Here is an 11,644-nt window from a genome sequence, read left to right on the forward strand (position 1 = left end):
AACTCCCAAGAATTAGTCTTTATCATTTAAATTGTCCCATTTGCTTTGTTACTCTTCTCCCCTTCCTGGAAGTGGCCCATCAAAATTTGCAAGAACCTTCCCATCTTCCCTTCAAGGTCCATCCATTACAAAGGCCACACTTTGGCCCCAAATCCAGCCCTAAAGCCCCAGGTCAGTCTTCTTTCTGCCTTCTGAATTCACACAGCACTGTGCACCTTATACTACCTGGTATTCTAGACGTTTAGAGATTTTATTTATTCGAGAGAGAGACAGAGAGAGCACAAGCGGGGGGAGGGGCAGAGGGAGAGGGACAAGCAGACTCCCCGCTGAGTGCGAAGGGGGGGCTCCATCCCAGGACCCCGAGATCATGACCTGTGCTGAAGGCAGCCGCTTCACTGACTGAGCCACCCAGGCCCTCTAGTCTTTTATGTACTTGTCTTAACCTCCGCCCCTCTGCCCTACCTTCTCACTAAATTCACCAACTCTTCAAAGGGAAGAATGAAGAATGAAGGAATGATTTCCTCGTTTTATGTCGTCACTTTCAAAAGCTTTTTATTATGAAAGAGTTCATGTGTGTATGTTTTTATATAAAGTAGAGGGAATTTATAATGAACATCCATGTACCCATCACTCAGCCTCAACAATTAGTAACCTATGAACAGTATCATTGCATCTATACCTCCACTCCCTCTGCCGTCTCACACTGGATTAAAGTAAATCCCAGATAGCCTGTCATTTCATCCATAAATACTCCAATAGGGACGCCATCGTTTGCATTTCTGTGTCCCTTACAATGGGAAGAGCATTTTCATCTGTGTCCCCGACTACTGGGAGCACATCAGAAGATGATTTCTGAGCACCTACTGTGTGCCGGATATTGTGCTTGGCCCGGGAGGTTCTGTCTTAGGCTAAGGAGGCACACCAGAACCAAGCCACGATGTTCCAAACCGAGAATTGCTACAGTTCCAGAGAGTGAGCCTGCGGCGCACGTGGGTGCCCGGGAGCAGGAATCAAATTGCCCTAACTGAAGAGCGAAATCGGTTTTCTTCTCAGGGAGACCCTGAGTTCGAACTGGTCGTGAGACACGGGTTCTCCAGCAGGAGGCGCTGCAAAGGCGAGAGTGCGGTGGAGGTGGAGGTGCTCGCTCTGCTCAGCTTCTCTTGCGGGAGACGGTAAGACAGCCGGAGCCCACTGCGGGTGCAAACTTCAGGCAACAACGCAGGTGAATAGGCGAGCGGGTCGCTGAGCGCCAGGGCCTGAGAGGGGCCCCAGGGTTCAGGTGTGGGGCAGAGGCGTGGGGGAGCTGGGCAGGCTGGGCACCTGCTCCCCAGTTCTTCTTGACGCTACGGGTTGCCCTTGACTGCCGCCAGTTCCTGCTCCAACTGCGGCTCTTCCTGATAGAATATCTCGAAGCAGGACACAGGACACAGCAAGGAAACACCTGTTTCCAACAAGAAAAGAGGTGGGGGGAAGCCCCCACCAGGCTTCCAATGGCCTCTCATCGGGTTTGGTCTCAAGAGCCTTGTAAAAGCGCGCCCAGAAAGCCAGTGGAGATCGGTTTTCAAAAAGATCACTTTCTATTTCTTACTCCCCCATACTTTTCCTAAGATGTAAACGTCCCTTAAAAAAAAAAAAAAGTCTTCTTTCCTCCGTGGGGTTTCCCGCTCCTCCCAGACCCCTTGAAGACTCCGCCTTGGTGCCGGCAGGGACCGCTACCACCCCCATTCCCAAATTTTGCAACTTCATTCGCTTCCGGATTTTTCACTTCCTCAGCCCCCACCGACCTACAGGTGGGGAGTGGGACTGGGGATGGGCAACAGAACAAAGAAACCAAGGAGCCCCAGTCCCGGGCCAGGCGCCCCTTCTGCAGTTTTCGACCAGCGGGGGAATGAGAAAGGCTCAGGAACGCGTGAACCCCCAGCCCTGGTCTCCAGCCACTTTCCGAACGCGAGGAGCCTGACGACGCGTGGGAGGTGGGAACTGCCCCCGCGCAGCCAACAGACCTCCACTCAACAGGCCTGAGTGGACGTGGGCGCCAACAGTCTCCACGCACTGGGCTCCGTTATTTCATCAGCAGTTTCAGAAAAACCTGCCAAAAGCAGTTATGCCTCACTGCAATGTGTAGCTTTTTCCTGCCATTTTTTTCATAATAAAAGAGGGAGTGAAGCTCGCTCGCTCTCTCCTCCCTCACCCCCTCCCTTCCAAAAAGAGCCAAATGGATACAAGGGGGGGGAACCCACACACCAATCTCCGAGGGGATGCCAGTGAGGTGTGGCTTGTATTTAAATATCCAATATGTCAATGTAAGGGGAGTGGGTATGTATATAAAGTGCCGTTTGCATCTGATAGCTCGACGAAGCCAGCTATGAGAGGCCTAGGGAGATGGACGCGTAAGGGAAGCGCCACTTTGACTGAGAGCATGGTCAGGAGCTCGTTGCCCCGCCGCTGAGAAGTTCCTTGGACGCGAACAGACGTCGACTGCAGCTAGGCAGAGCGCGGAGCGAGCGAGGGAGCGAACAGGCGCCGCCGAGTCGCCTGCGCTCGCTGAGGGGAGAGGTAGTTGGCGCCCCGCGGCCCCAGCTCGGCCCCGCGCACCCCGCCATGGCGGAGGTGGGGGGGGTCTTCGCCTCGTTGGACTGGGATCTGCACGGCTTCTCCTCGTCTCTGGGGACCGTGCCCTTAGCTGACTCCCCGGGTTTCCTGAACGAGCGCCTAGGCCAGATCGAGGGGAAGCTGCAGCGCGGCTCGCCCACAGACTTCGCCCACCTGAAGGGGATCCTGCGGCGCCGCCAACTCTACTGCCGCACCGGCTTCCACCTGGAGATCTTCCCGAATGGCACAGTGCACGGCACCCGCCACGACCACAGCCGTTTCGGTGAGGACGCGGCCGGGAGGGACGGGAAGCAAGCGGACGGCTCGCTGGGGAGCCAACGGCGCGGGGCTCCGGCTCCGGGCCCGCGCGGGCCGCCCCCAGCTCCGTGCCGTCCCGGCCCGTCGAGGCGGGAGACAGCCAGGGACGCGGGGCAGGCGGGATCGGATGGCGCAAACTTGAGCCGCGCGGCGTCAGGGCGCCTGGCACCCTCAGACGCTCTCGGGAGGAGGCGGGGGCGCCCTGAGGTGCGGCCTCTCATTCCCCCACTCCACCCTTCTTCCCTCCCCCGTAGCCGGGGGAGCATTCTGACACCCGACGCTGCGCTTAGGATGAAAAGCAGGTGGAGCTGGAGAAGGGTAGGAGCGCCCGCCACCCGCCGAGGAGGCCTGGGACCGTGGCTGTGGCGTGGCGTCTCGAGGGCAGCGGGGTTGTCGCGGCCGATTGTCTGCCGCAGAAGCCTTCCGGGGCTATGGATGTGGTGGGCGCGCGGTCCGCGTCGGAATCGCTTTTGGCAGACCGCGACTCGGCAGCCGGCAGCCGTGGCACCTGCCTGCGTCTGACTTGCTCTACCCGGGGTGGAGGTCAATCCAGGCAGCAAGGTGCGAGCTGGGTCTTGGAGAAACTGGGGAAGCCTCCCGCTGTCCACTCTGGAAGGGCACAGCCCTGGGTCAGCTTTTGCCTGGACATACGTCTGGACTCCTTGACTCACAGGGAGGAAACGGTCCTGGGCTCACTCCCAGCCCCAGAAACAGGTGTCTCCTGGGCCCAGGACAGGAAATGTACAGGCTCCGAACAGGATTTTCTCTGCTCAACACCCGGCAGATTGTTGAAAGGGCACAGCTGCCTGTCTCACATACAAAACATAATTAGTATAAACCTTGATGTGGGATGGAGATCATTAGGTTTCTAAACAAATGTGTTCATTCCTCAGTAATTTGGCCATTTTTATTTTCAATTTCCTATTCTCTACTAAACCATAATTCAGGTGCTGTGACAGCTACCTTTACTTGGGAACCCCATCCCCCAATGCCCTCTACTTCTTCCCAAGAACCCTGTGGCCCAAGGACACCTTCTAACCCTAAGCCAGTAAGAGGCTCTGCCAACCCTCCACCATGATACCCGTTCCCTTCTTTATCCCACCCTCCCCCTTCCCTCCCCCAGACCTCCCCATCCGCCTATTCCCCTGCCTTGCTAAAGCTGCATCTGGAGTGCACAGTAAAAGGCAGGGCGGGTCAGGGGTGGGGGGTCCCAGAGGCCAGTGCCTGGGCAAGGCCAAGTCTAGCAAACAACTTAAGATCAGGGCTGGTCTTCCTTGCTGGGAGCAAGCAGGAACCCTAATGAGGTCTGTGTCATCTTGGAAAAAGGCCCTCACAGAGCTGGAGGACAGTGGGTTGTGTGTGGGGTGGGAGTAATGGAGGGGTGCTGGTGTCTATATGAATTTGCAGCAGGTCCTCCAAAGGGTGATAGGTGGGGTCAGGGAAGAGGGAGTATTAACTTGGCTCCTTCTCCTTCCATCACTCGTGACTTTGCAGTTCCCTTTTGTTCCTCTTCGGAAGGAATGGGACTCCCACCCCGGCCTCAGAACCTCCCAAAGTCTCCCAGAAATGGCCTGAAGATGTTGGAGTAGCTCATTCCTGGTATATAAAAAGAAAAATCGCGAAAGGAGGGAGAAATGTAGGGTGGGAGCAGCAGAGGTGGAGAAACTATGAGCTTGGCTTCCAGCAGCTAGTGTTTGTCTGACTCCGTGCCTAAGCTGAGCCCAATAACCTACAAGGTCAACATAAATTAGTAATAGGCTCTTGGGATAAGTGGTCTTTAATTACCTCCCTAAGGACAAATCTTGATTTCCTTTCATCTCTCAGGCCTGCTAAGGGTAAGTTTAAGGAGAAACCAAAGGAAATAAAACTGGTAGGAGGAAGGGATGTTTTCATTGCTGCTTCACTGACTGCTTCATTTTTGGTTTTGCCTTTTAAAATAACACTGCCTGAGACCACCTCTGCACCACCTTTTCCCTTTCCTCCTTCCCTGGCTTCCTGGCAATTCCATGTATTTCCTGTAAAGGAAATGATAACTAGTCAAAGCTGTCTCTTTGTAACCTCCCCTGCCAACTTTCAAACACACATTTACTCTTTCTCAGTTCAGCTTTTGGCAAAGAAAGAGGTGGCGTTTGAGTTTGCTAACTCTCCTCCCTCCACATTTGAGTTAATCAGCCAGGGTATTCAATAAATCGAAACTTTAACATTCCATAAGTGCCTTAGCAGTCAACATTCCAGCAGGGTAAAGTAGGCCAGACTTAAGATATAAAATATTATAGATTTCTGCTTGGGGGGAGGAGGTAGTCTCCAAAGGCCGTGTAAAGTAAATAGCTATTTGTTGTAATTGGAGAGCAGGGCCCCCAAGGATTACCCTGGAATCCATGTGTTCAGAACGAGTCAGGCTGAGCCCAAGAGCAGCCACGACTCCAAATAATAACCTGTTGGCATAGCCTACGCTCCCCCCGCCCCACCCACTCCATTCTTCGATCAGTGGTTGGGAGTATTTCAATCTCTGCTTGGCTGGTGGTATTTACATGAGGTTCACAGGGGTACTGACATTCCTGAGGGGGCACCTGTGGACTGGCAGAGCAGAGCCTGGGAGCCAGACTGGAGGAGAGGCCTCCCACCAGGTGTGAAGGGGCAGGCTAATGCAGCTGCTTTGGTTTTTGAGCAGTCTGCTCCTCAGTTGTCAAGATGCCAGAGCAGCACTGTCTTGGCCCCGAAGGCCCTGAAAGGATGACTGAGGGGGCTCAGGCAAATCATGGAGCCAGACTGATTCAAGGACACGTTAGCCAATGGTCTAGCGAGGTTCTGGAGCAGTAGAGCTCAGGACAGATCTGTTTTGACTGAAGCCATGGGGGAAAAGATGGAAGAAAAGCCTGGAAATTGTCAAGCGGAGGCCAGAGCCTGAGATGGACAGGTCAAGATGAGGCAGAGTAGAGGGAAGTCCTGGACCTCGAAGGGGACGAGAGTACTGAAGACAAACATTGTCTGCTTGATACTTGGCCTCCACACTTCGCTGTTAATACCCCTCTCCAACTGTAACTGGGAAAATGTGAAAACGGCTTGTTTTCTCTCTCCCTTCATGCTGGCTGGGATTCAGGAGGTTTAGGAATATCTGTTCCATCATCATGTGCCCCTGGGTTCTCACAGTTTGAATCCAGCTAATAGGAAAGTTGGCAAAGGAAAATGATGCCCCAAGACAGCTGGGCAGGGATGATTCCAGCTGTTGGAGACCCTTGTTACTGGACACAACCCAAGCTTCCTGTATGATCTGTCCTTTGGCATCAGGGTTAACAGAGAGTTGGAGAAAAACTGTGGTGACTCAAATGGCCACACCTCTTGTGTTTCATGATTTGTTCTCACACCAGGTCTTGGCCGGTGAGATCACAAGCTGCCCTCTGCTACTTCATGAGCTCAGGGTGGTCAGAGACATGAGATACTTAGAGAATGAGGGAACTAAGATTTGAAGCTCGGAAGCAATTTGTCTAAGCAGAGGAAAGAATTGAAGGCTCCAGCAGGTTGGTTGGTGTCCCTCAAAGTTTAGCACACAGAACCAAACCATGACCTGGTTTCTTGTTTGCCTGCCATACTGGCCACTCTCCTTTGAACACACTCCTGTTTCTCCGTAGACCTCTTTAAACACAGTAGAACTAAAACCAGCGCTCAGTGTGGTCTAAGGCAGGACAGAGTGGGGCTGTCTCCTCCCTTTGGCCAGTTGCTAGGCCTCTGTCAGTGCAGCCTTCGATCCCATTAGCTTTTCTTTGTTTGTTTGTTTCACATTAGCTTTTTGATAAACTTTAATTTTTACATGACTAGTTCTACATCAGCTTTTTAATATCATGAATCACCCATACTGAGCTTACCTTGTTCAGCCAAATCTCTTGGTCATTGTTGTGTATGTTTTACTAAGCCACATCTCCACATTCCAGAGGTGGGCTGACTTGTATTTAAAGCAAATGCATGGAAACACAAAAGAATATTACGTGTTTTCAAGAAAATATACATGGTTGCCTGAAGTGGGGTGGAGGATGAGAGCAGAATACAGAAATAAAAAGAAATAGATGAATAAAAAGGCTTTGCACAGACCAATTATGATAGTAGGCCATAAGACAAGGAGTACGATTAACTCAACTGTCTGCATTTGAGGCTCACCATCCCCCAACAAAACCCAAGCACAAAACATCTTGAGTAATTGGTTTGGAGACCAAAGTGCAGGACTTTACATTTATTCTAATTAAAGCTTATTTTGTTGGAGTCAGCTCATTTTCCCATCCTCTTGAAATCTCTTTGGATTTTGATTGTGTCACGTTCTCAGCTGTACATCTTCTGGAACTAGTGTAAGTGGTTCCCCTATGTCCTCTTACAAGTCATTTATTAAAATGTTAAACAAGGCAGAACCCAAATCAGACACTTGCGCAATGCAACTAACGGGTTTGATCCATTACATCACTTCCTGCTTAACCCCTACTTGACACCAGCTAGTTGCCCTTCTCCTCCTACCATCTTGTGTCAGTCTCTTTTCCCAAAATGCCTTCCTTGTACTGTAGGAGTTAAGAGCAACCCGACTGAGAATAAAACGAAGGATTTCAATGTCGGAGGCCATACGATAGCAGCAGACCTTTGCATTCTTCAACGAGATCCAAGTGGGTCGTGGAAATTTGTGCCCTAAAGCTGCCACATTTGCACACCCATCCACCAGCCCAAATCACTGGGGCTTTTCAGGAGACTTCCCACTGGAGCTTTGAGTCCAATTTCAAAATTAACCACTTCATTTCTTAAGTAATCTTTAAGGAATCAGTTCCACTCCCTGTGTAGACTACATAGAATATGATTACTCTTAAGAATTGCATTTTTGGGGGTAAGAAAAGCAGCCAGATGTGAGCTCATTTCATACCTTTGGATGCTTCTGTGAGTCAGTCATATCAAGCTTTGGTCTGTACGTTGGAGGACATGGTTAGAGACAGGAATATCAAAGAGGAATCTACTTGACCACTATGTCTGTATCCATAGAATAACAGATGTCCTATCTTAGAACAAAACTGTAGTCTTCAGCACCACAAGGTTTTAAGTTCTGGGTCATTTTTCCCCTCTTAGAAGTTGATTTTTTTTTTCTCCTGCTGCTGCTGGGTAAACGAAAACATTTCCAACTCCTCACCTCTGACCTTGTCAGCTAGAGGGATGTTTCTGAATGTCTTCCAAACTTTCCCCTTAAAGTTGCAACATCTCAAATCAGTATCAAGTCTAGTACTACCTGTCAACTCTTTGCCATGGATAAACTTAAAATTCTAAAGAGACAAGGGGAAAACGACAGGCTTGTCAGCCTGGGACTGCACTGGCTAAGAGCATATTTTTGAAGAAAGCTCTCACCAGGCCATGGTTTTTGCCTACTGCCATAGGCAGGAGACACAGACTTAGTGAGTAGACTGTGTGGCCTTTGTTAGAGTCAGCTGCAGGCAGTTGACAGCCTCATGTGGCTTTAAGGACATGGGAGCTAAGAGGGTGCAAAACAAATTCAGCCTAGAGGACAAGAAGGTAATGCTGTGTGCTCTAGGGAGGAGGGAAGTGACTTTGGGAAGATACAGAAATCTAGCCACATTCTTCCATTTAGAAAGCTACCCTCCCATTTCTTGAAATGGTGGTATTTAACAGCAATAGTACCTTGTAATTATGGAGCTTTCGTAGCCAAAGCCTGCTCGTGGTCTCTTCCTCATAATATCTCTAAGAGTGTTGAGTAAGAGATTGTTTCGCCCATCTTACATGGGGAAAAACCGAGGCCCGGGGAGACTCAGTACATTTTCTGAGGTTCCATTCTTGCTGCAAAAGATGGTTTCATGAGGTAACTCAACAAAGGCATACAGGGCTGGCCTCCAGTTGGGGATAAATGACTGGTAGCTCATGTCACCTGAACAGCTCCCTCTTAGCTTGACATCAGTAATAGAAATGGCATTCACTTTTTTGCTCTAGGAATCCTGGAGTTTATCAGCCTGGCGGTGGGGTTGATCAGCATCCGGGGAGTGGACTCTGGCCTGTACTTAGGAATGAATGAGCGAGGAGAACTATATGGGTCGGTAAGTTGAAGGTTTTCTTTTCATCAGAGGCCATTACCACCAGTGTTTGGACTATGTAAGGCAAAAACATAAAAACATTTATCTCGCACTTGAAATACTTCTATCAACTGCGAAGGATTAGTGTCTTCTAGGTGCTTCTTGGCTGCCCAGGAGCTTGCTATATAATAACACTTTCACTCAGCCAGTTCCCATCAAAACATCAGCTTTTCTGTGGTAACTTTGCTTTCACCTCTTCCATTAGAGGCCCAGCCAGCCTGGTGATAACAGTAAACTGTGCTGGTTTGTCAACAGAGGGTAAGGGTTGGGGGCATTTGCACTCCCGAAGAGCACCTATGAATTTTACTGGGCACCTAGAGGAGTAGCAGATGAGCTGGCACAAAAATAGGCAGTGGAAGGGCTGGCCTTCAGATAGAGATTCTGAGATTGAAAACACAGTCCCTGATTTCCAGACTGCTTCAGCTGAATCCCAGAGGCCAAATGAAACAAACAAATGAAGAGTGAGGGTTCCAGGGTCTGGTGACAGCCCTAAGTCCCCAGCTAGGACTGGGTTGGCCACAGTGCATGTTCTCTATTCTGGAAGCTAGCCCAGAGCTAGGGAATGGTGAGTGACTTCGCTGACCTTAACCCTTTGGGGGGAGCCCAACTCCTGGGTTTGCCTTTTGAGTCACAGAGCATGCTTTCTGGCTGCCTGCACCCCATGAACTCAGAGCACATTTTTCCCTGACACCTAAGAGATAGGCCTGTCCCCAGCACTCCGTATCGGCAACCCCAGCAAGTAGTATGCCAGCTGGATCAAGTGTGAGAAGGCACAGAGGCAAGAGACCTGCCTCAGGAGCTGCTAGCTTGAAATAGCCAGATTGGAGGAACTTTTCAAGGAGATCTTTTCTGAGCTTTCCAACTGACAGGCCTGAGACCCTTCATTAGGAGAGATCATAACTCACCTCCCATGGAGCTTTATATAGATCCAAGGCCTTTGCCTGTTAGGTGACATGGTTGACTGTAATCTCAATGGATTTGACATTATTTGCCCGAAGTAGGGAGAAAATTCGGGGTCCAGAGGAGTATTGGGAGGCCATAGCAGAAATTCTCAGGCTCAGAGAGCCAGGTGAGGCCATCTTCTTTGGTCTCCTGCCTTCGGGAAAGATCTCACCTAAAACATTTCTGTGTGGTTCATGAAAGAGGATGAAGGCCATACAGACAGAGCTGTTTTGTGCTATTTGGAAAGAAGATGCCTCAGGAATACTGGGAGATAGGACTGAAATTTTCTAACATCAATGTGTTATTGCTATTTCAGCAAGCTGGGATGGGAGAAATAGTCATATAATAGGCTCTGCTTTATTTTCTCATCCTCACAGAAGAAACTCACACGTGAATGTGTGTTCCGGGAACAATTTGAAGAAAACTGGTACAACACCTATGCTTCCACCTTGTACAAACACTTGGACTCGGAGAGACAGTATTATGTGGCCTTGAATAAAGACGGCTCACCCCGGGAGGGATACAGGACTAAACGACATCAGAAATTTACTCACTTTTTGCCCAGGCCAGTAGATCCTTCTAAGTTGCCCTCCATGTCCAGAGACCTCTTCCGCTATAGGTAATGGACCCCTAGTGTGACCTCTGTGACCCCTGTACTCTAGGGCCACAGTCGTCTCTGCAAGCACTATACTCATAGCTTTTCAATCCTCTTTCCTATCAATTTAGATAACAGAGGACCACTTCCTGTTCAACTCAACCCAGCTGTTCCTTTGTTCAAAGTGTATATCAAGGTTGGGTTATTTGGGGGAGGGAGATGGGTGGAGGGGGTGGGCTGGAGGGAATCCTGTATATACTTCTTTCTTTACTCATGTTCTTTCCCCTGAGGTGGCACAAGAAAGAATGGGGGCCCCTGCCAAGGGCCAGGGATATCTTGCCCCACAATCTACCCAAATACTTTGACAATGGGTAAATGAAAAGCCAAGGAATCTCCATAGATGCTACATGCAGAGCTTTGGAAAAGTCTCATTAAAATCCTTGGGTCTATGACCTGGTGCAGGCCATCCCTGCATTGGCTCTAGAGATTTCCCACCTGTCCTGACATGCAGTTTTCCTGCCATTGGAAGTGGGAGATGGGGTAGGTTGTAAGAAAATGATATTAAAATGTAAGCATGGATACTGTGCATAAGAACAAACTATTTATGAAATGTATATGCTATTTATTTTATATATTTATTTATTTCAAAATAATTTTATTTTTAATGAGAGATGCTATGACTGGATTTTCATCAGAAAGAATAAGGTCCTACTGAAACAGGATAAATGAGTTATTAAAGGCTTTTATTGGCAATAAAATTTTATATTTTAACCATCGTCTAATTCCATTGAGTTGTACATTTAGTAGGATTAGAAGGTTGGTTAGCTTCTCTCTCTCCAAGCTATTAGAATCTCCTGATGTCAGCATCACACTACCTAGCCTAGATGACCCATCACCAACAACACTAGCATTATTTAGGGGCCTTATCTGAAGTCCTTTCTGGTTCTTTGACTTCATTTTGGGGGGGAGTTGCTTTTTTTTTATGATGTTCAGTTAGTCACCACATAGTACATCATTAGTTTTTGATGTAGTGTTCGGTGATTCATTAGTTGCATATAACACCCTGTGCTCATCACAACATGTGCCCTTCTTA

General features: G+C 49.3%; 1 protein-coding gene across 1 annotated transcript; it reads left to right on the forward strand.

Annotated features, from left to right (window-relative positions):
- The first annotated feature begins 2,333 nt into the window (after positions 1–2,333).
- On the forward strand, positions 2,334–10,764 carry FGF16 (fibroblast growth factor 16). The gene is made up of 4 exons (XM_025866505.2): positions 2,334–2,875; positions 8,875–8,978; positions 10,334–10,575; positions 10,683–10,764. Exons 1-4 carry the CDS (start codon positions 2,602–2,604, stop codon positions 10,684–10,686), a joined length of 624 nt encoding a protein of 207 aa, XP_025722290.1. The 5' UTR covers positions 2,334–2,601; the 3' UTR covers positions 10,687–10,764.
- Positions 10,765–11,644: the final 880 nt, after the last annotated feature.

The sequence above is a fragment of the Callorhinus ursinus genome, unplaced genomic scaffold (assembly GCF_003265705.2).
Source record: "Callorhinus ursinus isolate GAN/ISIS: 27379988/994484 unplaced genomic scaffold, GSC_fseal_2.0 scaffold40, whole genome shotgun sequence".
In the NCBI taxonomy this organism is placed as follows: domain Eukaryota; kingdom Metazoa; phylum Chordata; class Mammalia; order Carnivora; family Otariidae; genus Callorhinus; species Callorhinus ursinus.